We start from the raw sequence: 27856 nt of genomic DNA, 5'->3' as shown, positions 1-27856 counted from the left end.
TATTGAGAATAGATAAAACCCTATAGGAAGAAAAGGAGCTTCAGAAAAAAACCCCTTCCCTTTCTTTATCAAAACACATATAAACTCTAAGTTTGTGACTTTTTCAATAAACAGAATAAAGAAGATGAGCATTTGTCTTTGGTCAATACAAAGGTGTATCAGTTAATTATTGTTCCATTTTTTAAAATTCATAGTTTATACAAGCATGAAGTTTCTTGAGAATGGTGAGAAGCCTTAACTGCACTTTGTCTGCTGGCGTGGAATCTGTTAGCAAGGGGTCACCTCACCTGGGAACAGGTAAGGGATGCATGTGTGTATGTACACAGATATACAGATATAAGGGTACATAGTTATATTTATGAATGTGTTTATATTTATAAAAAACTATTAATGTATTATATTTATACTATAAATGTATTATGAAAATACATTTATATAGTGATAGAATATGCTTATTTCCTATACTCACGTACATATGTGAAGGTATATACATACGCATACTGATTTTATTAGTTTGGTCAGTGTAATATTTGAATGCCATGTTTCAACAGACGCTTGCCTACCATCAAATCAAAAAGTGCCAGATTCTTGCTTTCTTTGCCACCCTTGAATGAGGATGTTACTATGAAGAAAAGGCTTTACCAGTCAGATCAACCAACCCAAGCTTCGCATCAAGCGTTAGTGATCTAAAGAAGTGTAGACTGCGCAAGTGTTCTGTGGCAGCAACTGTGATTTTTGCAGGATCAAGTTCCTGAGGACCCAGGGTCATTAGTGCCTTGTCCCTGTGGCCACGATGCACTTGGCATTCAGTGGCAAGGTTGCGCTTGCCACCCTAGCTCTGCAGCCTGATTTGGAGCATGACTTCAGGCTGTGTATCCTCCAAGCCTGGAACTCTGGCCCTCCCAGATATTCTGTGAACCCATAAATTGGTAATACATTTGGTTTTTCACTAAATCAGCTCTAGTTAGGTTCTGCAGCTGCCTCTAAGAAACCTTGCTGATAAATTATAGAAGGAGTAACCAAAGTGACTAATGTGGAGGAAAAAATAGAAATGAAAAAGTCAGCTATTGGGCAAGTGAATGGAAGCACAGCAGGGGAAGGGGAGTGATCTCCAGTGGTGGTAAGAGGGGCTCAGAAGAGGAAGAGAAGACACATCCACACATACACCTGGATTTTCTGCTGCAATCATCTTGCAGTAAATTTTTATTTTATTTTGTTTTTTTAAAGAAAGGGAGAGAGAGAGAGAGGACAGGGGGGTGGGTGGGGAAAGGGCAGAGAAAGAATCTTAAGCAAGCTCAGTGTGGGGCTTGATTTCACAACCCTGAGATCATGACCTGAGTCAAAATCAAGAGTTGAATGCTTAACCCACTAAGACACCCAGGTGTCCCACAGTGAAATACCCATCTATGGGGGCAGAAGGTCAGTGAAAATGGAAATCTGGAAGGTATGATTCCAGCAGGTTCTTGTGAGGATGGAAACTTGGAAGGACTAGGCATATGCATGTCAAGAAAAGAAGGGAAAATTGTTCACAGGAATGAAAGCCATGACCTCTCCTCTTTATATATTCCTAATATAGTAAATCAGATTGGTTCTCATTTGTTAGAAATATGCTCATGTTCTTCTCTGGACAAAATGACATGAAAATGCCACGAAAATGCCACTGATGTTGTTGATCTAAGAGAATTCTGTGAGAACACAGTGAGGCCCCGCCTGCAGTCTCTGACCCCAACCAGCTCTTCCTCTGCATACCTGCTTGTCTAACTCCTAACCATCTTCAAGTGCTTTCCTGGATCTTAACTACCATGAGACCCACTCTTATCTGGCTCTTGAATACTTCCACCTGTTTCCCTGCTCAGCAATGATTTCTTTCTATACAGTATTGTCACCATCTAATATTTTTAGGGTTTACTTATACATTACATTTATTTATTGTCTGTCTCCCCTACAAGAATGTAAGCACCAAAGGAGAAGGGATTGTTGTTTTTTTTGTGCACCCCAAACTCCTAAGATAGTTGTTGGCACATAATAGGAACTCAGTAAATATTTGTTCAGTGAATGATAGATAAGGCTAGAGTGAAATAAATAACAGGCAGGGTGACAGAGACAAGATTGTTGATGTGACAAAAAGTCTCCAAGGCCACATGAAGGCTTTAGATTTTATTCTAAGTGAGATATGAAGTCACTAGGTGTTGCTGAGTATGGACTACCTGGATCTGACAGATCAAGGGGGAAGAGCCAAGAGAACAGTTGAACTTACCAAGGGATTGTGATTAATGGAACAGAGTCTCAGAGGTGATTACCTAGTGATCCACATGTTCAGGTGGCCTTGGTCAGAAGAAGGCATAGGTACACAAAAAGTAAAGATGATTCTACACACAACCACAAACTAGCTATCTTTTATGGTGTTTATTATCAGTCACCACTTTTTGGGTGGGGTAAATTACATTCTCCTGACAACTATATTTGTTTTAGAAATTACCTTGGTTATGAACATGGTAGTCACATTTTCTGAACCAAGTATGAAGTAAATAGTTTAGAAAATACTTTTTCTCATCTACAAATTTATTTATGTATGGTCTTCTGAAGATATCCAAATTAAATCACGTTTAGTGTTACATTTACACTAAACAGCATGACAGAAAGAAAATGAAGAGAGTGTTAGAGGGTATTCAAGGGGCCACCTTACTTAGATTGTTACACTGATTGCAAAGGGGGATCAGACCATCAGGCTATAGTTTCAGTCTCAGGGGTATGAACGTTTAGTCCAGGAATATATATATATATATATATTTTAAGATTTTATTTATTCATTTGACAGACAGAGATCACAAGTAGGCAGAGAGGCAGGCAGAGTGAGAGGAAGGGAAGCAGGTTCCCTGCTGAGCAGAGAGCCCGATGCAGGGCTCGATCCCAGGACCCTGAAATCATGACCTGAGCCGAAGGCAGAGGCTTTAACCCACTGAGCCACCCAGGCGTCCCCAGGAATATATTCTGAATACACACGCAATGTAACTAGAGGTATGCTTTAGGAAGATTAATATGTTAGTGACTTGGAATTAAGCTGGAAACTGGACCTCACCATGTTAATTCAGACATTCTGAGTACAATTTTGAAATAAGAAGATTTGATATTTTGTATTATCAACTCCTGAGTCAGACCAACATTGGTTCAAATTGTAGTTCTATCACTTACTAGTTGTATGGTCTCGGTTAAGCTACCGAATAGGCACATCATTTTCCTCATGTTTAAAATACACATAAATAATAACATTTAGGAGGATGATTCAAGGATTAAGGAAGTCAATAAGAAAAGCACTTGGAACAGGGCCTGGGACTTACTAAGTGCTACCTAAGTGTTGGCTATTATTGTTGCTACTATTTCTACCTCTTAGGATAATATTAAACAGAAATATCTTCATGCTATATTTCTGCTGCATTCAGTCTTTTTAAAGGGATGGCCAGCCAATATAAAATAATTCAACTATTGCTGTCAACACTCAAGAAAACTATGGTATTTTAAATACATATGTATATATATCATTTTAGAGAGACTGAGAGAGAACATTCATGTGTACCCCTGAGAGAGGCAAGGGGCAGAGGGAGTTGGAGAGACAGAATCTCAAGCAGACTCCACGTTAAGTGTGGAGTCCAATGTGGGGCTTGATCTCACAGCCCTGAGATCACCACCTGAGCTGAAATCAAGAGTTGGAGGCTTAACTGGCTGAGCTATTCAAGCACCTGGAAAACTATATTTTGAAAAGCAATACTGACTAGTATTTCAAAGTAGAAAAATTCAGTCATAATAGTCACTGATTTCATGGCATGGCAAGATTATAAAATTTCATACAACTGATATGGTTATATTGGTTTTGGTCATGGCTAAAATTCATAAAATGATTACAATTTGAAAGACATGGTGGTATTTTATATTTACCATATTCTCCTAGTAACTCCATGAGATGGGCATTCTTATTTTGCCACTTGCCTGAAGAGGAAAAAACCTTAAAAAAATTGGTAACTTGAATAAGGAATTAACCAGTAGTAAGGACTCAGACTGGATTTGAATGCAGGCATTTGGACCCCCATATTTGCACTATGTTTTTGGGTTTATGACAGGCAACTGAAATATGTGGTGATCTACAAATTAAAATCTAAAACAAATGGCAAATTTCCAGGAATTATGCCCCAAAACTCTGTAACAGAGCAAAGTATTCTTTGCCAGATCCTCAATAATTTGATAATGTATATTTCACCCAGGATCAATGGATAAAATAAAATAATAATCAAGAAGATGATTTATAGAGTTCAAAACCCAGAGACATGTTAGCATTCATTATCATTCTTGTGGATTCTTGGATTTGAGACTACTGATTATCTCAAAACTTTAGGGGCAGAAACTTATCAAAAAGTTCTTTACATAAAATACTCGTTTCATCAAGCTGTCTAATGGGATAGGTCATAAAACTGCAAATGAAAGCTAAATTAAGACATTCATCTTTTAATATACATTCTCGTATTTGTTCATTAAATTTATTCAGAAAATACTTGTTGAGTAATGGGTTCCAGACAGCTGGGGATCCTGTAGAAACCGAGACAGACACTGTTCCTGCAGCTGGAGAGACTATGTTCTGATGAAGGAGGCAGAAGAGAGATCGATCAATAGATAGACTAATAAACAAAAAAATCATTCTTATGAAAGACATAGTGAGGTGAGTCAGAGAATCACCAAGAGCAGAGTGACTTCAGACAGGGTAAGCCTAAAAGACCTATCTGAGGAAACGACATTCAAGCTGACTGAAAGGTAAATAAAAACAAGGAAAAACGTTCCAAGCACAGAAATCCTACAGAATTCATCAAGAAGTGTGTATCTCTAAAGAAGCGATGTAAATATTCCTTTCTCCCCCCTAACATCTTTGGTAAACTTCTAAATCTGTTTTCATTTTTATAAAATGCACTTCCTTCATGAACTTCTATGACAGCAGGCACCATACACTCGTCCTCACAGCCCTGATATTTCATACGACGCCTTGACATAGCAAGTACTCAAAAAGATATTTGATGGACACCTAAATAAACAGGTGAATGAAGGGTTAACAATAAATCTGGAAGGTTTCCTAAACGAAAATTTAAAACTTATGGTTCAGGGTAAGGTTAACAGAAATGGCAGGGTAAGGACTCCAAAAAGTGCCTCTCTAAAAATCAATGAAAAATCTGATAAAATTTGTCAATATCAACTTTTTTCAGGACTTTAGGAATTAACCAAAGGCTTGCAGCAGTGCAGGGAGTGTTTATCCAAGAAAAACGGCTAAATCTTCGTAAGAAGAACAAACTTAATGACACCTTAACTTGCCCTATTCCCATCCCTCTCTCCGTAGCTCCACGGTAGCCTTGAAAACCAATAGCCTACAATCACCTTGCAAACCAGCAGCTCAGCAGTTACCAGATGGGGACAGAATAAGATTGGAATTCCTTCGAGACCTCATTCCTAGAGAATTCTCATTATTTGAGCTGTCTGGCTTATAAGACTGAGAGTCTCACTTATAAGACTATCTTTATCTGATCTGACTTGGAACTCACACAGTGGAAAAAGTCTTTCCCCCAGGGGTTTTGATTGGGAACCTTTAAGGATAATTAACTTTGCAGAGGCAATAGATAACAGCTTGGACAAGCAACAGGCAAACTAAAAAGATTAAAATGAAGAGCTAGGGAATGAGCTGTCCTAGGGGCTTTAAAAGGTCCAATGTATTCCTGGGAATATAAAAATGCATGTACTTGTGTAGGACTGCACCAATGCCCAGGGCCTCATTCAGGCTCAGGAAAAACCTAAGAAGGCTCTAAGGTCTGACCTATGGCTGACCTTGAGGTTCCACGCAAGTGGGAAGTGAAAGTTAAGGCAGTGTTACCAACTGCCTAGTTGAGTATTGAAGGCATGCTCCAACATGCAAACAAAATCCCAAACATGCAACATGGAGGTCTTATTCGTGCTTAGTGTAAAGAAATCTTTGTCCAACAATTAGCTGAACAGTAACCTAACCAAGCAGAAACATATGTAGAAACATATGATAGTAATACAAAATACAATATAATCATACAAAATTTCTGGAATTAGTTCATGAAAGTCAATAAACAAATACACAAACAAGGCTATGACAAGAAGCAACATCAATAAACCCTGAGGAAACAGGAGAATCTGATTTCCAGTGTTGCCACATTGTATTATTTAAAATGTCCAGTTATCAAAACAAAATGTAAGACATGCAATGGGAAATGTGCAATAATACATGGAACAAGAAAACATAGACCATACATAGGGGGAATAAAACAATCAGTAGAAACTAACCCTGAAAAAACTCAGATGTTAGACTTACTTTAAAAAAAGGGGGGGGGGTTGGGTGGCTCAGTGGGTTAAGCCATTGCCTTCAGCTCAGCTCAGCGTCCTGGGATTGAGCCCCACATCAGGCTCCCTGCTCAGCAGGGAGCCTGCTTCCCTTTCTCTCTCTCTGCCTGCCTCTCTGCCTACTTGTGATTTCTGTCAAATAAAGAAATAAAATCTTAAAAAAAAAGACTTTAAATAAGAGATTTTAAATATAGTCAAAGACTTTAAGAAAAATTGTGTTTAAAGAACAAAATAAAGAATACTGATAAAGAGATATAAATTATACATAATAAAGAGGAGGACAGAGAAACTTGAAATAGTGAATAGAAAAGTGATACCAAAAAAGAACATCCAAAAGAACAAACCAAAAGCTCAATCTTTTGAAAACGAAACTGACAATCCTTTAGCTATACTGACCAAGAAAAAAGAGAAGCCTTAAAATCAAGGCTGAGGGAGATGCTTTTCTAGTGATTTTCCAGAAATAAAAAAGATTGTGGGCAGTAAAATGAAGTTATATGTAACAAGTTAAATAACCTAGATGAAATGGACAAATTCCTTAAAAAAAAAAACTACAAAACTGACCAAGGAAAAACTGATAGTGTTACTAAATGTGAAACAATACAGATAAGGTTAGCATGGCCCCTGCATAAGGATGACATAGAAATTTGTGCAGTGTCCCTATTTTTCTGTGTCTGTAATGTACAGCAATAGTGACCAGTTAACAACACTGTATTATGCATTTGAAAGTTGATAAGAAAGTAGATCTTAGAAGTTTGCATCATAAGAAAAAAAATTATAACTTTGTGATAATGGATGTTGATTGTGGTGATCGCTTCATAGTATATGCATATATCAAGTCACTATATTCTGGGTGCCTGGGTGGCTCAGTGGGTTAAGCCTCTGCCTTTGGCTCAGGTCATGATCTCAGGGTCCTGGATCGAGCCCTGTATTGGGCTCTCTGCTCAGCAGGGAACCTGCTTCCCCGTCTTTCTCTCTGCCTGTCTCTCTGCCTACTTGTGATCTTTCTGTCAAATAAATAAATAAAATATTTTTTAAAAATCACTATATTGTACACCTAAAATTAATACAATGTTATGTGTCAGTTATATATCAATAAAAAAGAAGAAATATATAGCCTAAATAGACTTGTAACAAGTAGAGTGATTAAATTAATCAAAAATTTCTCACAAAGAAAATCTCAGCACCAGATAACTTCACTGGTAAAGCTATCATAGAGTTAAAGAATAATTAGCATCAATCCTTCAAAACTCTTCCAAAACATATGAGGAGTGAATACTTCTGAAGTCATTTTATAAAGCCAGAATTTTCCTGAGACCCAACCCAGACAAACACAAGAAAAGAAAACCACAGATCAATATCCCTTATTAAAATAGATGTAAAATTCCTAAAATTCCTTAATAAGACGCTAGCAAAATGAATCTGGCAACAAAAAAATGATATATGCTATATGGATATAAATACCTATATGTAACATGGATATTTTATTTCCATAAAAAATTGTATGTATTATACCACAAGACTAAGTAGGATTTATCCCAGGAATGCAAGGGAGATTCAACATGTGAAAATCAATTAATGTATAACATCATAAAAAAAAACTTCATCCTAAGTGAAAAAAAGCCAGACACAAAGGACCAGTGATTCAATAGCAGCTTTTACTCTGAGCCTTATAAGAAAGTTGAGCAATACACCTGGGATGGACTGTAGTAGTGAGTGAAGAGGCCATAGAGATGTGGAAAGGTATCCAAGTCACTAAGGACATCTCTAAGAAAGAAATGATCTTGCAGTGGTGAATATAAGAATGGAGAACTGCTATACTGAGTCAGATTCTTGTTCCATGAACTCTAATGTCCTTTCTCTGACAGGATCCTTTGTATGGGTGCATGGATATCTTCCTTAGTATCAACCTCCAAAGAGTGAGTGGTTTCCTCTCTCATCTAAATTCCTGAGCTCTACTACATCTTATACAGGAATTGATCTGAATTGCTTCCAAATAAAAACAGCAAAGAACATTTGATATTTTATGTAAATTGTTTTCAATTTTGCATGAGTCTTAAAAACCGAAAGCATACACACACATATATATGTATGCTTTCAGTGTGTATATATATATGTGTGTGTGTGTGTGTGTGTGTGTGTGTGTGTATTTATATATATATAAAATACACTGGTATCACTATTTGAAGGAGCATTTGTCAGTGGAAAACAATGCATTCTAAAAATAAACCAGAATGTAGAAAAAGAATAAAGGATTTGTCTTTCTCCATTGAACTGTGTTCAAGAGTTCAAGATTCAAGTATTATAGACATTTAGACGAATATAATACTTCTGTTGTAGCCTTTGGGTCAGACAGGCTCCCCACATTATCTCCACCATTCCGTAACTACTTCATGATTTCCTAAAGACCAGGATTTTGGAGAACCCTATATGAGGAGAGGACTCTAGTAAGGAAATGGTGAAGTCGGAAATGTGACAGTCAAGGACACATTCCCTTTTACTGTTTGTAGACATACAGGCCTGCGTATTTCCGTAACTTTGTAGAGGTAAGCTCCATAAAGGCAAGTAGTCTTCTCTTTTACTCACTAATGTGTCTCCAGAATCTAACATGTTACATGGTTTATACTTAGTGATTCTAATCCTCACTCTTTCTATATGACTTAAGGCTCAGAGACAGTATGGCGTAGATAGTCGATGTTGAACAAGCCAATTTGCTTTCTGGTTTGATTCAATAAGAAGCAGTAGAAAATAAAGAAAAAAATTTCAAATAAAACATTTTCAGCAACCATGAAGCAAGGGATTGCTGTTAATTTATATCCTACCTTTTGTAGGATATAATATACCTATTATATTGTTTTCTTCCAAATCATTTATCATTCTTTTTATATCAGAATATATAATTTGACATAGTAAGGTTTTTTAAAAAGATACTACTTCCCAACAGGTCAAATTATGCGTAAAATAAACAAGTAGTTGAGTGCAAGTAGCTTGAATAAGCATCCAAGCTTATTTCTGCTTTTTAAAACAGATGACAATTGAAGAGTACAAATCTGAACTAAAAAACGCAAGGTGGCAATCCCCACTTAACTGTTCTAACCCCCCAAAGCTCTAACTTTTAAAACAATTCCTTTGGTGACAAAACCTTACTTAAACATCTGTGTTATGTAATATATGCACTGTATTACTTTTTACAAAATCTAGAAAATCCTGAATTCCAAAAATAACTGAGGGGCCACGAGATTTGAAGAAAAAAGGCTTTGTCTATACATATACAGTAGAGAAATTGGGCAAATCACAATCTCTCTAGCACTTATTTCATGATTTGGAAAGTAAGGGAGTTAGACTAGATGCCCTCTAAAATAACCTGGACAGTAATTAAATTCTAGGAACCTACCTGATCAATTTATACCCTAAAACACACAACTTGTGTTCAATTTTGGATTACGTTCAATTTCTATAAAATTCTGGGCCTTTAGCTGTACCCATAACATGTGATAAGCACACATTAGATATCTCTTCAACCAGGTCAGTTCATTCAGGTTTAGTACCTGCTGTGCCAAACACAGAAGATATGCCTTCCAGAATGGTCTCGTGGACAGTGGGATGAGAGAGGACAAATGCAAGTGTCCAAAATGCAACCTTAAAAAAAGCAAAACAAAACAGAAAACATGTATCACACAATACAACCTCCTTTGAAAGTGAATAAAAGCATGCTTAATATTCGCCATAAACATTAGAAGAAACCAGGAAAATGTTTAAATTAAACTTAAAAGTATGTTAGTAAGGAGCATTTTTGGAAACAACTAGATTTTTTGAACAAGAGAGTTGTTATAGACTTCTGAGAGGTCAAATCTATACTTCTATTTTGTCACTATAGTTTAACTCTGTTGTTTTTATAGATTAAACTATCTTACTACAAAATGAGGCAGGATTCTTTTTTAGTAATACACATTATAAAATATTATATATGCATACATTAAATATTCAGAAACAGCAAATTATGACACTTAAAATGTTAATCCCAATGAAAATATTTTTTAAAATTTAATTTCCATGAAATAGATATGAATGAGCAAATCCTATGTTCTGCAAAAAAAAATGGCAATTTTCAATAAACCCAGAAAAATATACCTCAAATCCCATAAATTATGAGAGTACTCAATATGAAACATAATGGTCCTTTCCCCAGCTGAATGTTACTGAATGTATCATGCTTGCAAATTCTCTCTAGACCAAAGAAGATTATTTCACATCTTTCCTCATTGCGGTATTACAAGGTTAAAATTATACTGCCATATATCTCAAAAATTAACTTTCCACTAACTCAGGTAGATGTTTTTGCTTCTAATTTTAGACTACATAATAAAGGAAACTGTATAAAATTAATAAAAGAAGTTAGGGTTTCCCTTGCATCTTTTCTGTAAACATGTATAGTAAAAGAAATTTCAGCTAGGACAATCAGTCCTGAAAGACTCAGACAATATTTCACATTTAAAACACTTAAGTCTTTTTGTCTCGTTTGTGGGGCAACATTACATAATCCCAATACTCCCCTCTGTGGCCAAAAAAGGAAGAGCAACTATCTGAAGGGAAGCGGTCAAGTAAGCCAAATTCGTGGCTCAGTGGGTTAAGCCGCTGCCTTCGGCTCAGGTCATGATCTCAGGGTCCTGGGATCGAGCCCCGCGTCGGGCTCTCTGCTCAGCGGGGAGCCTGCTTCCTCCTCTCTCTCTGCCTGCCTCTCTGCCTGCTTGTGATCTCTCTCTGTCAAATAAATAAATAAAATCTAAAAAAAAAAAATGTTAAAAAAATAAAAAATAAAAATAAAAAAGTAAGCCAAATTCAATACTCCTCGTGGTTTCCCGCCCTGGGGCATGAAACCCGAGGGCCCTGTAAACAGGGTACTGTGTACATAGACAAAGTGAATGGGAAAGCCAAGGTCACCACCTTGCAGAGGTGACAGCCTCTTTCTGCGGCATGATTCAGATGACGGAAGACTTACCCTAGATCTCATCCAGTCCATTTTACAATAGAAGAAACATGCTCAGAGAGCTCACTTCTGTCTCCCCGCTAGGGCCCCTGCTACCATTGTCTACGGATGGAAGTGCTGAATTACTGGATTTAATTAATAACAACTCCATACTCACTTCGTCTTATTTAAAGGGTCAGAATTTGTAATGGGGGAAAAACAGCTTAGTGGATAGCACATAGATTTTCAGTTATACAAAAGAGGTGTTCAGAGTTATACCAAACAGTGCTTAGAGTTTTAGAGAGTCACAAAAATTGGGTAAAACTTATTTTATAATGAACACAAGGAATTCAACTAAATTATTCATGGCTGTACGAAGGTGCTGTTTATCATTTTTAAATTTGGTAAAAAACTCAATTACATTTAAAAAAAAAGAAAAGTCACATAAAAGACAGTAATGAGCAAATAAGAAATTTGCATATATTACGGAAACAAACAAGAATAAATGACCTCAGGATCTTTGCGCACGCCCAGTTAAAGACCACTCCCCAAAGTATCAATTAGTATTTTGCCAAAGGGTCAAGTCCATGGCAATGGCAGCTCAAAAAGGAGAAGGGCCACCTGGCTCACTGAACTTCAGAAGCAGCCACTGCAATGTTTTTGGGATAAGAATAAAGGTGGAAAGGGACAAGGAGGAAAGTCCAGCCCAGTAAGAGAACATGAAATAGGTATTCTCTTCAGCATCATTTATTGTTCCATTCAAAAGAGATTTAACAAATACTGATGGAGTCTCGATAGCAGGTCAGACAGTCTTCTACAATCATGGTAAACACAAACATGTACAAGATATCATTCCTGCCCAAAGAACTTTCACGTCTAGTTGGGGATACGAAATGCAGTCAGGAGGAAAAAGAGCTAAGGGTACAGGCAATGGGTGGGACAGACAACACAGACTGTGGGAGTCGAGGGTAAGGTGGGATGGGGTGGGGGGTCATGGTCAGTACTGAAAGGGTTCAGAAAGAGCTTGGGAGAAGCAATAACAATGATAAAATGTCAGCGGTGAGATTCATTTTGGGAAAATGGTCCACAAGATTTATTGGGCAGGGATTTCTTGGAAATTGGAAATGGTTTTCCCATACAAATGGTTTCGCAAATCATGGTTGGTATTTTGGGGCCAGTCTACCAAAGTTCACCTCGACCACAATGGAGCCTTCTGGTGATCTGTCCTGTCCCCAGCCTATCTCAAGTCTGAGCTCTGAGTTCCACGCCCCTTGAGGGAGAGCCCAGAATGGGAGAGAAGAGAACCTGACCTGGGCACCAAGAAAGGACAGGCCCCACCACTTATCCCAGTGGGGGGCTTTTGAGGGTTCTCTAGGCAGTGAGGGGAGATCACTGAAGCCAGACAGCAGTGGCCACTCCCACCCTGGGGCATTTGAGTGGTCCAGTTTTGGAAGACAGGGCAGTTTATTATTAATGCGTCACTGAAAGTAATGATTGAAACAACAGCCTTACTTTTCATAAAAGAAAGCTAACATTCAGTGAGCACCTTCTTTCTTCCAGGGACTGTCAGCCACTTTCCATATCTTAAAAATATCATGTTCATGACCATCCAATGAGGTAGATTACATTCACCCTATTTTATAGATGAGAACACTGAGACTCAGAGAGGTTAAGCACTTGACTCACTGTAACCCAGCACTGGGATTTGGCTTTTGCCCTGACTCTAAATAAAGCCTTTCAAGGGTTTTTGCTGCACACCAGCTGCCTCTTGGAGGTGCCACTGAGAGCCAGAAAGATGGAACTCTCACTAATCATCAGACACTCTCTTTCTGAAATTCATGATTTAAATCCTTTCAGGCTGGTGCCAGAAACCGATTCCAAAGAACTGACTTCCCCTGAGTCAGATCAATGGGGCTTTGTGTCCCCTTCTTCTGGAGGATCTCTCTAATGAGATCTTGAAAATGAATCCAGTGACAGGAAGGGCTGTTCTGTTCGGCTTAGGGAGATGTTCTGACATTCGCTTTTTAATTTTGCTATAAGCTTAATCAGTATCCAAGAAAACGACGCAAAGAGAAATCAAGGCATGATATCAGAAGTACATAAAGGAGGGGAAAAAGGATTAGATGATTTTTATTTGCCCATGCCAGATGAAGTACGTATGGTAGAGATGGCAGAATTTCTACTTCTGCTCTTTACTCAGTCAGTTTACAACCCATGAAAAGAAACTAGACTATCAGTACTTAAAAAGCCTTCACTAAGAGGAAGGAGACATAGGTGATACCTGAAATATCTCATTCCTATTTGTTAGAAGAAAAAAGAAAACGGAGATGGGTTGAATATTCCTGCTCAGTAGAAAACAGGTTACCCTTTAACTTCTCAAATAATATCAGAGCAGTTTAGGCTAATGTGAGATCCTCCCTGATGTGCATCAGACAAGAAGGGGCAGACATATCACACGGCTTTAATCTAGTTCATAACAGCTTTAGAAAGAAACAGTTAAAAAGGTTCTGCTTTCTTTAGTACTGTGAGTTCCAATGTCACTAGCTCTATTCATAGGGAAACTTACAGGACCAAGATGCCAGGAAACACAAACAGGAATGGCATGCAGGAGAATGAGTAGAGGGGAAGACAAAGAACTGATATTCACTGGGCACGAGCTGGGTTCATCTCACTGAATTCTCACAACCACCTTATAGAGAAAGGAGGGTTACCATTTATTAAGTACCCAAGTCCTAGGACCATACCGGTTGTATTACCCCTTTGTTACCCATAAAGAAAAGGCGGCTGAGGGTTTAAATTATCTCCATGAGATTCTATAGCTCTGGCGGGGGTTATCTTGATTCATGCCTAATTCTATCCCAGGCTATCCATTTACCTACTCTCTCCCCAATAAAATGACAGAGTTAAGACTTACTCATCTTTGCAGCGCCAATACTAAGCATGTTGCCTGACAAAGAAAGCTCTTTTTAAAAGCACCTGTTTAAAAGCAGGTGTTGTCACAACTGATCCCAAAGTGCAAGCTTTTCCCTTAGCCTGATACAAGCTTGCCTTGCAAAGGCAGAATTCACTTGATGTCTCTGCTCTGCCTCCTTTGTGATCTTAATAGATTTCATTAGGCATTCGGTTTTGTTTTTCTAGCTTACAACCAAATCCACTGTAGCCTTTTTCTTTCCCATAATAAAGAAGTGAAAAGACAAAAAAAAAAAAAAAAAAGAAGAAGAAGAAAAGAAAAGAGAATAACGAAGGGAAAAAACCGAAATTGCAGGAGACAGAAATATAACCCCTATTTTACTAATATACTTACAGGGACAGCATTGGACAGAGAAGCCCAAAGTAATAAGAGCCCATAACTGGGGCTCTCTTCTTCTTTTCTCTCCGTCTCTATGATATCCAGCATAGCCTGCATTAATGTCTGTTTAAAAGAAATACATCTTGTCAAACCACAGCTATATGACGAAGAATGGTGTTCGTAAACATAGACCACACATTTTTCCTTAATCTCAAATACATTATTTCTGTCTTTCCTAGGTTTGCAGCTTGAAGCATGCTAAAGGGTTTATGTAGTTACTGGTAGCATAGTAATTAGGAGTAGGCACTCTAGAGCACAATTGCTTTACTGCATTGGTTCAAACCATGGCTTCGTTTTTGTTTTTGATTTTTTTTTTCTTAAATACTTTATTTTTATCACAATTTCAAGTTTACAATAAAACTGAGAAGCAAGTACAAAGAATTCCCATATAGCTCTGATCCCTACACAGGCATAGTCTTCCCTACTTATCACTATCATTCAACAAAATGGTACTTTTTTTTTTTTTAAACCATGGAGCAAGGACCTTGACACATCACAATCACCTAAATCCTATAGTTTACCTTAGGTTTGACTCTTGGCATTGTAAAATCTTTAGGTTTGGACAAATGCATGGTGATATATATTTGCCATTATAATGTCATATAAATTATTTTCACTGCCCTAAAAATTCTCTGTGCTCTGCCAGTGTATCTCTCCTCCCTCCCCAACAACCACTGATCTTTTTCCTTTCTCCACATCTTGCCTTTTCCAGAATGTCATATAGTTGAAACCATACATTACATAATCTTAGATTGGCCTCTTTCACTTAGTAATACACATTTATGGTTCCTTCATGTCTTTTCATGGCTTGATGGCTCATTTCTATTTAGTGCTGAATAATATTCCATTCCCTAGATGTGGCACAGTTTATCTATTTACCTACTAAAAGGCATCTTGGTGGCTTCCAAGTTTTACAGTTATGAATAAAACTACTTTAAACATCCAAATGCAGGTTTTTGTGTGGACATAAGTTTTCGAAATCATTTGGGCAAATATTAAGGAGCACAATTGCTAGATTTTATGGCAAGAGTATGCTCTGTTTTGTACGAAACCACCAAAGTGTCTTCCAAAGTGTTCGTACCACTTTGCATTCCCATCAGCAATGAAGGAGAGTTCCTGTTGCTCCATGTCCTTGCCAGTATTTGGTGTTGCCAGTGTTTCTGATTCTGGCCAGAATGAGAGTAGTGGTGTCTCAGTGTTGTTTTCATTTGGATTTTCCCCAAGACACATGATGTGTAGTATCTTTTCATATGCTTCCATCTTCTCTCATGGATTATGTTTTTGATGTTTTATCTAAGTAGGCATCACCATACCTAAGGTCAACTAGGTTTTTTCCTACATTATCTTCTAGTAGTTTATAATTTTGCATTTTACACTTATATCTATGATTCATTTGAGAGAATTTTTGTGAATTGTATTAAAGTCTCTATCTAGACTGTTCTTTTTTAATTTTTTTTCCTTTTGCCTGGGGATGTCCAGTTGTTCCCGCACCTTTTGTTGAAGAGTCTATCTTTGTTTCACTATATTGCCTCTGGTTCTTTGTCAAACGTGTTGATTATATTTAAAAGGATCTATTTCTGGGCTCTCTATTCTGCTCCACTGATCTACTTGTCCATTCTTTCACCAATACCGCACTAGAACATTAATTACAGTAAATCTTGAAGTTGGGTAGTAGTGCTCTTTTGCAGAACTCTGTTCTTCTCCTTGAACGTTGTGTCGGCGATTCTGGGTCTTTTGCCTCTCCATATAAACTTTAGAATTAGTTTTTGATATCCATAAGATAAGTCACTGGGATTTTGATTGAGACTGCTTTGAATGTATTGGTCAAATTGGGAAGAACTGACATCTTGAGAATATTGAATCCTCCTACCCATGAACATAAAATAATCTACTTACTTAGTTCTTTGGTTTTGTTCATCAGCATTTTATAGCTTTCCTCATATAGAGCTTACATATCTTTAGTCAAGTTTATACCTAAAGATTTCATTTTGGGGGATACTGATGTTAATGGCATGTGTTTCTAATTTCATACTTCACTCATTCATGATTGGTACATGGGAAGGCAGTTACCTTTTGGATATTAACTTGTACTTTGCAACTTTGCTATTATTGTTTGTTAGCTTCAGTAGTTTTTTGTCTATTCTCTCGGATTTTCTATAAATATGATCATGACATCTGTGAACAAAGGCAGTTTTATATCTGCTTTCCCAATCTATGTAACTTTTATATCCTTTTTTGGTTTACTACATAGGACTTCCAGTACTATGTTGAAAAGAAGTGGTAAAGAGGACATACTCACTGTGAAATTCTGATGCCAATTTCTAATGTGTGTGTATATGTGGAGGGGGAATTCCAAACAGCAATAAAAACACTCAGGACACTATCTAGTTGAACTCAGTTCAACTCAATTCTGACACCATCTACCCAGAAATAACATGGGGTTCTACAGGTTAAGGATTTAGTCCTCTAAGACTATATCTTTTCCCCACCTCCCACCTGTCCTTCAGGTGCCAGTCACAGCCCAGGCTATTACCTGTACTTTGGGCCAATTGGCTACAGATTGGAGGTTCTAACAACCTCGTCCTTGGAATTCAGATGCCAGGTTCAAGTCTAGTTTGTTATCCGTACTTCTGACTGATTGCTCGTATAAATCAGAGGTTCCCACAACCCTTCCTCACATTCAATTAATTTGCTTATGGGGTTCACGCAAGTCAGAGAAACATTTTATTTACTGGATTATTATTATAGAAGGATATGATAAAGGATACAGACAGACATGCAGATAACCATACATATTGATTTCATTTATATATAAGCACACATTAAGTGTGTGTGTGTGTGTGTGTGTGTGTGTATCTGAATATATTGTTGCTATTATAATTTTAACAAATTGTTACCTGTTAGATCAATTAAGATTAAGGAAAATAAATTTCTATTTCACCTTTACTTATTTTTTCTTTGATGCTCTTCCCTTCTTTATATAGATCTAAGTTTCTGACCTATATTATTTTTCTTCTCTCTGAAGAACTTCCTTTAATACTTCTTGTAACTCTCTCATTTTTGCTAGTCTGAAAAAGCCTTTATTTCAACTTTACTTCTAAAGGATAATTTCACAGGGTGCAGAATTCCAGATTGATGGTTTTTCTTTTTTCTCACTCTACTCTCTTAATACTTCACTCTACTCTATTTTTGTTTTGCATAGTTTCTAAGGAGAAGTCAGAAAAAATTCTTATCTTTGTTCCTCTATAGATATGGTGTTTTCCCTTCTGGCTTCTTTAGGACTTTTTATCTTTGTTTTTTTAATAATTTAAAAATGATACTGTTTTTGGTGTTTACATGCTTGTTGTTCTCTGAACTTCCTGGATCTATGGTTTGGTGTCTGACATCAATTGTGGGAAAATTCTGTCATTATTGTGTCAAATACTTCTTCTGCTCCTTTCCCCCTTTCTTCTCCTTCTAGTATTCCCACTGTATGGATGCTATCCCTTTTATAGTTGTCCCATACTTCCTTAGTCTTTGGGTATTCTGTTCTACTTTTTTTTTTAGTCTTTGCTCTCTTTGTTTTTCAGTTCTGGGACATTCAACTGCTATATCCTCTAGAGATTCTTCCCTCAGCTCTGCCAGTCTACAAATAAGCCCATCAAAGGCATCCTTCATTTATGTTATAGTGTTTATTATATCTACTATTTAATCATTCTTAGGATTTCCATTTCTCTGCTTATATTATCTATCTGTTCTGCCATGCTGTCTACTTTATGTATTAGAGCCCTTGACATATTAAGCATAGCTGTTTTAAAGTCCCAGTCTGATAATTTTAGTATTGGTCTGTTCAGCCTTGTGCTTGTTGTTAGGATAGAGTGGCAAATTCCAAGATCCTTATATGTGGAACCAGAATCTGGCTTCGTTAGTCAAGACCCAGATAACCTTGGACAAGTTACTTTAAGCTCTGTGTCTCGATTTCATCATCGATAAAATGGTCATAACATGGTACCTACCTCATAGAATTGTTGTGAGAATTAAACCAGTTACTACCTATAAAGCGCTTGAAACAAAACTTAGTACATATTATCATTTTGACAATTAAAATAAACCTCTGTTTTTAGGAAAATGCAAGCAACACAGAAACACAGGTATCTGGAGCATTCCAGAGCAAAGCCTACCCCCATTTGCCATGAAGATTCTCAGCCTGTATACACCATGGAGAAAGCACTGCCAAGCCAGGAGATAGTATAAATACTACAATATGCAGAGAAGGGATATCTGACTGGAATGGTGCCAACTAAGATCAGGGCCCCATCCAAGTCCACCTATGGTGGTTCTCAGGTCATTACACAAATTCCATGGAAGCTTTATCTTCACTGGGAGGTTTCCCAGTCACACCTTTGTTAATGGTCATTCTCCATCGTGGGGAAGAGATTCAGATACATTTGCATTAAGTTACTCATGTACTTTGAATCTTAAATAACTCAAATTCAGGTGATAAAAATAATGGCAGCTAATGCCTAGTCCTTGCTTGCTAAGGCGAGTACTGCTTTAAGGGCTTTGCAAATGTTCAACCATTCAATCCTCAGTACAATTTGAAGAAGTAGATACTGTTATCTTCACCGTTTTACATTTGAGGAAACTGAAGCCACTTAAGTTAGGGAACTTGGCCAGGACAAATAGCTTGTCGGTGGTTGAGCTGGGATTCAAATGCTGGGAGCTTGGCCCCTGCTCCAGAGCCCACACTCTTAGCTACTGTGATATACTGCCCCATGAGAGATACAGCCCACAACTCCCATGGATTAGGGATTAAGAGAACTGTATTGTACCACTACTTAGTAGTTTTGCTTCAGATCTTGGGATACATGAAATAACTGTTAAATCACAATCAAAGAAAATACACAATGAGAGACTAGTACTATGACTTACAAAGGCATGTAATGTTTCCAAAGTGATTAACCACTCTAATCCTCTGTTTTCTGGTTTTAATAATCCCCAGTTTTCTGGGTATTAGAGCTACTGTGAAAAAATGAGTCATGAATTTGTGAAATGTGTAACACTATGCCTAGCACAGAGTAAGCTCCCCATAAATGTTAGTGATGTCTTATTGTTTTTGTAACAATGGGTTAGCAAAATTGCAAATTATTTAAGTATAAATTTTATTCAGTGCTAGTTTCTATCATACAACATAAATTAAAATAACACAAAGTTTATAGCGCATGGAAAATCCTATACATGGATTTCATTCTTTGGATGCTATCCTGTAGGTGAAATCTTAATTTTAAATGAAAATACTAGTTTAATACATATCTAGAATAACAAGGGAGAAACGACCACACTTGACGTTTATAATGTAATAGGATGTGTGTGTAATATTTCCAAAAAACAAAAACTTCTTCCAGTCTTCTGCTTAACTAGGCCATTGAAATCTACTTATACAGAAGACAATAGAATCTTTTATTTTCTTCTTAGACCACATTAAAAAAAAAATTGGGTACAGAACGCAAGCTCAGTGTGAACACTGCTGGAAAAAAACAGAAATTATACACACAAAAAATGAAAACTGCTCCTGAATGTTCAAACTGAGTTCTGCCCCCAAGTCTTAAACATTGGATTAGCTTCAGCAAAATGCAAAATCTGTCTTTATTCAAACAGAGAGTTAGAGTACCCATGATTAAAAATGCCTCATTTCTTCAGACTAGGAAAAAGAAATGCTGCTCTAGAAGTAATGTCAGTGGAGAGTTTTATCTGGGGCATTCAAAACCCTGTTTGCCAGGCCCACAGAGCACAGATTCATCTGGGCGCATCTTTTGTACACATGCCTCTTCACCCCTAAATCCTGGAAAATGATGCAAACAAAATGTGTTGGGTCTGTTTGTAAAGTAGAATCCTTAGCTAAAACACTGTTTATCAGTGTGGGGCATTCCAAAATAGCTTTCTATTCCCTTTATTCTGGTGGGAGATAACTAAACATTCAGACATCACTTTTTTTTCTGAAGTGATCTTCCCTTCCGGTGTTAAGCAGAGTTGCTTGTGGTAACACTTGCTGTAATAATGAAAGGCAAGCAAGTAAAAACACTTGGTATCATCTATAAGAAAGAAAAGGTCTGATTTGGGGGGCTCCTGGGTGGCTCACTAGGTTAAATGTCTGCCTTTGGCTCAGGTAATGATCTCCTGGTCCTGGGATTGAGCCCCATATCAGGCCCCCTGTTCAGTGGGGAGTCTGCTTCTCCCTCTCCCTCTGCCCCTCCCTCCTGCTTGTATGCACGTGCATGCTCTCTCCCTCTCAAATTAATAAGTAAAAATCTTCAAAAAAATAAAATAAAAGGTCTAATTTTTAATGATAAACACATGGTCTGAACTCTTATGTAGTCCTCACTACTCTCCAACTTCTTCACAAATATTAATTCACTTAATCCCCACATTCTATGAGCTAGGTGTAGAAACCGAGCCAAGAGACAAGATGCTATGTCCAAGGTCATGAGACTGGTGACTGAATTGGAGCCCATGTTCAGACCAAGTGAATCCCAGTCTCTGAAGGGGAGGGTGGGTCTGGAGAATTAGGTCATTTCCAAAAGCTCCCCGAGATTCTGATGAGCAGGCAGGGGTGAGAACTTGTCATTACACAAGCATCATAAACACCTGGAAGGGCTATGAAACCACAGACTCGGGGGCTCCATCCTAGAGGCTCTGATCGAGTCCTCCCCAGACGATGTTGGTACTGTTGGTCTAGGAACCACACCTGAAGGACCACAAATCTAGGACACTTGGGACAGTGGCTTCCAGTGCATTGCCTTTCAAATTATACCTCACTACCTCCTTTTATTTGAAGAGAGAAATAATTAGTGATAATGGCATCAAGAACAAAGTCTACTTTGTAGAACTCTGTTATCCTTATCTAATGTGCCATAAGTCCCAACTACTGCTGTTGACCTAACTATGTAATATATAAATCAATAAAAACCTCAGCACCTTGTTATATGCTGTTGTCTGTAGCCTTAGTTTTTTCTTATGTAGAAGACTATTATTACCTACCTCATTGTTACAAGGTTGTTTAATAGAATAATGTATGTAAAAATCCAACACAGTACTTGACACAAAATGTTACCTAAATAATCTCACGATTTTTGGCAAAAAAAAAAAAAATTATTTTAAAAATCATAGCTTATTACTGTTTTCCTCCCATATATTTTGGCAAAAACTCACTTTAGCAAAAAACTACTTACCATGGAATTATTTTTTACAGATTTGTATGTTTTCATATCTGTAATGGTTTTCTCAAAAAGTGCTAAAAGCCACTTTTTGGATTTTGACCAGTTTCTAGGCAAGAAAAAAAAGTACATAAATTAATTTGAAAGCACATCAGGAGTAATAGGTCATAGCATTAAAGGGGGTATATCTATGGAATTATAATTATTTCTCCAAATTTCTTCTTTAAGTTTCCTAGAATTTCATGCGAGGTCTACCTTCAGACTTATTAGATCACGAGGAAAATGGAGTGGGCAAGGCAGCCACATCTTAGTAGGGTTTTTGCAACAAATGTTTGAATCCCTATAGGATTGGCATTGAATAAAAAACAAAAACAAGCAAACAAAAACAGAGCCCATGACCTGATTATTCTACTTTTACTCTGGCTGTTAGCAGTGGCTGGAGGATGAGAAACTAGCACAAGGACCCAGTGCTGGCTTAAGCCAGGTAAAGCCAACTGGCTACAATCTTTTTCATACTTTCTGACCAGTCACCACTATAAACCAACTGCCAAGACATTTAAAAACTCATGTGTTATTTTGCATTCGAACCACTGAGCCAACTGTGAAAAATACATTTGGCCATACCTCCTTGTGCCTCAGGGAGAATAAGGTCAACCATGTCAGACTCTAAGACTGGTCATGCCTGATGATTTAGCAGGGTTCCAAAGTATAGCAATGAATGTGATCATAATAACAGTAAATAGGATAAAAGGCCTCAAAACAAACTCTTTGTTTCTTTCTCGTATCTTCTCTCTGGCTCTCTCTCTCTCCCTGTATCATTTTTGCTCCTCAAAATAAGGAAAAAAAAAAAAAAGGAAATAATGCACCTCTCTTCTTCAGTTCCTCCATCAAGTCACCCACACACCAAAAACAAATTCGTCTTAAAAAGTAGCTCCTGGGGGTGCCTGGGTGGCTCAGTGGGTTGAGCCTCTGCCTGCGGCTTGGGTCATGATCTCAGGGTCCTGGGATCGAGCCCCGCATTGGACTCTCTGCTCAGCGGGGAGCCTGCTTCCCGCCCCCCCCCCCCCCCCCGTCTCTGCCTGCCTCTCTGCCTACTTGTGAGCCCTTTCTGTCAAATAAACAAATAAAATCTTAAAAAAAAAAAAAAAAAGTAGCTCCTGTCTCTTCCTCGTAGATGCTGCTCTCTGTACTGAGAACAGGGAAATTGCTGGGAGGAGCTTGGTCAGTGAATTAATTGTAGGGAAGAGCTCCCTACCTTAGGAGACATTCTGGCATCTGGGACCCGTACTCAAAACCTTCATCATAAGCTTGAAAATGCTGATAGAACTCCCTGATTTTTCTCTCGTCTGTGGGAAACAAGCCTTTTTTAAAGAGTATATTCATTGTGACTGGATAAAGGAGATGCCTACAAAGAAAAACAGATAGAAAGAACCAATGACCAAAGAAGAAAGGCGAAAGAAACAAAAAAAAGGACATTATTTAATAGCTATATATTAGGGGTAGATAATAATATGCAACAGATTCTTTTGGGAAAGAATCAGTTTCAAAAGGTTTTAATATTTGTTTAACTGTGGTCAAGATAACTTAGGGGTAACTGAAATTTTGGTTCATTTATCTGAAGGTTTTAAAAGGCTTTCTAAGCAATCATTGTTAGATCCTGATAAACGTGAGATCATGTGTAGAAATAAATTGATTCAATATAATTTCAACAAGTTCTTATTTAGTAAATAATAGCAATAACTAAGATATAGTCCATGACTTTAGACAGCAGCAAAAGAGAGCCAAAAAATCAGGGCAACACTGGTTACCAAATTCCCAAGCTCTCATAGGATCCTACAGATTTAAACTACTACCCATTGGAGTATGATGCCTATCACCATAAGTGAATAAAAATAATTACTGTGGCATAATAAAGAAATGAATATCAAAGATTGTTAATACGACCTAGATTAGTAACACTAAGTACTGTTTGTTTCAGTTTTATTTGCAATCTCTTCTTCACTAGAAATTTTTCAGGATCTCCTTCCCCCCAAAGTTTCAAGATATCCAAGAATTTGCTTGGTTTCGTTGTAGATACTGGGCATGCTAAAAGTTTAATCAGTTGCTTGCCTTTTTTTGTTGTTGTTGTTTTCTTCTCTCTCTCTTTCTGGACCTCTAACAAAATATTAACTTTTTTATGAGTCTGAACTACTGAATCCTGCCTTCAGCATCCCAGTATCCCACTGAGATGGAAAGTGCTTAATAGGTAACTTCAATTGAACAAATCTCCTTACACACATGAAGAATTTTTCTCACAGCTCCTAAGCCCAGCCCTTACCTTTGCCAGAAAGCTTCAGAACATGGCTGAGGTCACTTGATTCCCTCCAGTGCCCTTCCCTGTCTCACCTGTCTCTCAGCATTCCCTCTAGGTAGGTATGTTCTACATGGCATGGAATGGCTGAGGAGAAATTACTGTAAATGTATTAAAATGATCATATTGGCTCACCTTAAAATCGGAGTGCTAATGAAAAATTGTCCATTAATTAAGATGTAAAAGATTAATAAAATCTCTTAAATGACCAGTTAGATCGACTTCATTAATCAACCATATAATTTTTAAAGTTCAGTGTGCAGGATTCCAAGTTTTTTATTCCAAAAAACCCCCCAAACCAAAATAACCAACAAGCTCGAACACTACTAATGCATGTACTTTACCTTACTAAGTTGTTCAGCTCCATTGTCCCATGAGTGCCCAAGTTCTCCAGTTGCTCATGTAATTCTTCAGTCAGTTGTCCGGTGAGTTGATACAGGTTGAAAGTCCCTAGTTTCCCTTTCATCATGATATAAAGTTTTTCATGCAGTGTTAAAAAAGTATTCTTTGGAATTGATGCTAAAAACAGAGAAAACTATTTTTAACAGAAGCAACAATTCCTTGAAGCAAACAGTCAATGTACCTCTACTATTACTTGGCCACAGGGACTGCAGCCAAAGCCTTCCCAGTACATAAAATTACCTCCTGCAAGTAAAAGGAGGTGAAGATTCAACCTACCCCATGAAACTGTAAGAGTCTGTAGGGAAATTCACGTTTGGGGGTGATCTACAAATGGGTGACTAGGAGGGCCTCTGGGAAACACAAATCTGGTGATTTTTATTTGCACGTTAAAAAGCTTTCATTGGCTTTCTGCATTTAACAAAGTTTACAAAAGGCCTTCTACCATCTTTCTAGTTTTCCAGTAACATTTCCAGGCCCTTCTCCCCCCAGATTTGTATGCCAGGTACAGTGTGGTATTTCCGTTATTTATATTCATATTTCCCAGCATTTTTATTAGATGTTCTAGCTGCGCAAAACACTCTCTCCTTGACCAGCCTCACCCCATCCCCACACACCCACAGCTACAAGCCACACGTTTCTCCTGCCAACTTCTATTTCTCCTTCAAGTGTCTACACTTCCTTACCCCATGAGTAGCTTTGGCTCCACTACTTCCTTTGTATTAGTGCTCATGTTTCTTCCATGATACACACATCCTGCTTGAGTTCGTCTAGCAAGAGTACGAGTTTTTAAACTCATTATTCTTTTATATTTTTCTTTAATCCCATTTTATTGTCTGTAAGGTAGCTTTTTCAAAAAATAGTTTTTAGTTTTCTATTTCATCAGCCTATTATGTATTTTATTATTAATTAAAAATAATGTTTCAATTTCCTGAGCATAGATCTTCTCTGTACTAGAGGAATAGGAAGCTGGCTCAAGAGCACATCTTAACATATTTTGTCTATTAAATAGAAATATTTAAACATCAAAGTCCCCAGAGGTGGCACATGTGAAAAAACTTGATCACTTCCATGCACACCTGATTGGTGAGTAAGTTGGTATGTTTTTCTGGAGGGATATGTGAACTTACAGATTCAGAGCCTTCAAACTTCAAAATATTTATTTTCTTTGATCTGGAATTCCATAGTTTAAGTACCGAGAAGCACTCAATAGTCAAAGAATTTAACCAACATGTTGTGATCTTCATGCGGGCAAGAAGAAACAACCATCATGTTCTTGGTCACTGGCAGCTTCTAAATTTTTTGTTGTTGTTTTTGTTTTTGTTTAATGGCAAGAGATGCATGAGAGGCTACATGAAGAGGAACCTAAGAAAGAAGCCAAAAAGGAAACCAAGAGAAAGAAGCTCATAGACAACAGAAGCAAGCACAGACATTACGGAAGCAGAGAAAAGAATGAGGCACCAAAACGAAACAGCTCCCCCTTCCTGGGAGGACGAGTGGCCTCAGGACCTCATATCTGCAGCCTGGGAAGAAATCAAGAGGGCAGTCACACCGGAAGCATGCTGAGAAGTACAATCCAGAAGTCTCTGAGGAGGGAGAGCAAAAGGCCACAGATTACACGAGGCCAAGCCCCACTTACCTTAATAGCCCTAGGAATGTGTCAGGAAATGCCACAGTAAAGGGTGCATTAAGCAGTAGAATTCTACTTTCAGTGAGCAGAGTAGCAACATGTGATCAAGCCAAGAGATATAGCCTGTGGAACATTGTCTACACAGCAGCAAAACAGAGTGAAGGACATCCTGGGAGCTGTAACAGGATACAGATTCCAAATATTTTCCAAAGTAAACAACAGTGGGGTAACCTCATCTCTTACCCACATCTAATTAAGACTTACGTGAGGCTGCCAATAATTTGTTTTTCAATGACCAAACTCATCAGATATTCTTTCTACCTTCTGTCCTGATTTTAAAGTATAAAATAAGGAAGGGGCCATCAACATTCTTGATAGAGGAGTGAGGATATGATTGTTAACAAAGCTACTCTTGGGCTCCAAAGTTGTATTTCAAACGAACTATCTGAAAATATTCTTTACCTGTACGATAGACGGGATTTTGCACTGCTAGCTCAAAATTTACTTCTTTGGATTTTAGAAACACATTAATTCCCTCTTCTTCGGTAACAAAGGTCATTCGGGTGCCCATAATGAAGACTGTAAATACTGGTCCATACTGAAAGATAACACAAATACAGATATTAATAAGGATTTCTAATAAGTTACTGCATCATGGGTTATGCAAGAACCCTAATGCTGAAGTTATAGCCAAGATAAAAATTATTATGATTATATATGTAATTAATTATAAATTTTGCTAGATTAAGACAAATCTAAATTAGACAAATCATAATTTATTCTATCCTAATACTTAACCTTCATTTTGATCATTGTTTGAAATTTCTTTTCTTATAGTATGACATAATAATTAGAAATAATTACTAAGGGGTGCCTGGGTGGCTCAGTGGGTTAAGCCTCTGCCTTCTGCTCAGTTCATGATCTCAGGGTCCTGGGATCAAGACCTGCATTGGGCTCTCTGATCAGCAGGGAGCCTCCTTCCCCCTCTCTCTCTGCCTGCCACTCTGCCTACTTGTGATCTCTGTCAAATAAATAAATAAAATCTTTTTAAAAAACAAAAGAATTACTTGAAATTATGTCAAACAGTGATATTTAAACATTGTTTTCCAGATATATCAGTATGCTTACGAGTAACCTCTAGCTCAGTTTTTTTTTTTTTTTTTAAGATTTTATTTATTTGTCAGAGAGAGGGGAGAGCGAGCGAGCAGAGGCAGACAGAATGGCAGGCAGAGGCAGAGGGAGAAGCAGGCTCCAAGCAAGGAGCCCGATGTGGGACTCGATCCCAGGACGCTGGGATCATGACCTGAGCCGAAGGCAGCTGCTTAACCAACTGAGCCACCCAGGCGTCCCTCTAGCTCAGTTTTGTCCAAGAAAAAGATTCAAAACAGCTGACTTAAATCTGTGGTCACTCAACGATGTCCTGCAATCCTGAAAAGTTTTCTAATGTGCTCACTTTCCAAAATTACTATTTCCCCTGGATACCTGCCCAACCCTTTCCACTCTGAGGTACCGTTCCTGCTTTGTAACTTATTAGGAAACTCGAGGCAATCAAGTAAGAGCACTCACAACTTTTCAC

General features: G+C 37.8%; 1 protein-coding gene and 1 non-coding gene across 5 annotated transcripts in view; one reads left to right on the top strand and one right to left on the bottom strand.

Moving 5' to 3' along the window:
* The window catches only part of LOC125103191 (24-hydroxycholesterol 7-alpha-hydroxylase), a 90982-nt gene that overhangs the window by 48092 nt on the left and 15034 nt on the right, over positions 1–27856 (bottom strand). For all 4 annotated transcript variants that reach the window (XM_047735052.1, XM_047735053.1, XM_047735054.1 and 1 more), the window contains 6 exons: positions 26743–26878; positions 24596–24770; positions 23157–23306; positions 21917–22010; positions 14664–14771; positions 9942–10032 (listed from right to left, as the gene is read on the bottom strand). In XM_047735052.1, coding sequence (XP_047591008.1) covers positions 9942–10032; positions 14664–14771; positions 21917–22010; positions 23157–23306; positions 24596–24770; positions 26743–26851 — 727 coding nt within the window. In that variant the 5' untranslated portion in view covers positions 26852–26878. The remainder of the gene's footprint in view (positions 1–9941; positions 10033–14663; positions 14772–21916; positions 22011–23156; positions 23307–24595; positions 24771–26742; positions 26879–27856) is intronic.
* On the top strand, positions 6953–7062 carry LOC125103393 (U6 spliceosomal RNA). The gene has a single exon (XR_007128394.1). It is a non-coding gene; the product is annotated as a U6 spliceosomal RNA (small nuclear RNA).

Source organism: Lutra lutra, chromosome 6, assembly GCF_902655055.1.
Source record: "Lutra lutra chromosome 6, mLutLut1.2, whole genome shotgun sequence".
In the NCBI taxonomy this organism is placed as follows: Eukaryota; Metazoa; Chordata; class Mammalia; order Carnivora; family Mustelidae; genus Lutra; species Lutra lutra.
This window is presented reverse-complemented; position numbering and strand designations above follow the sequence as displayed.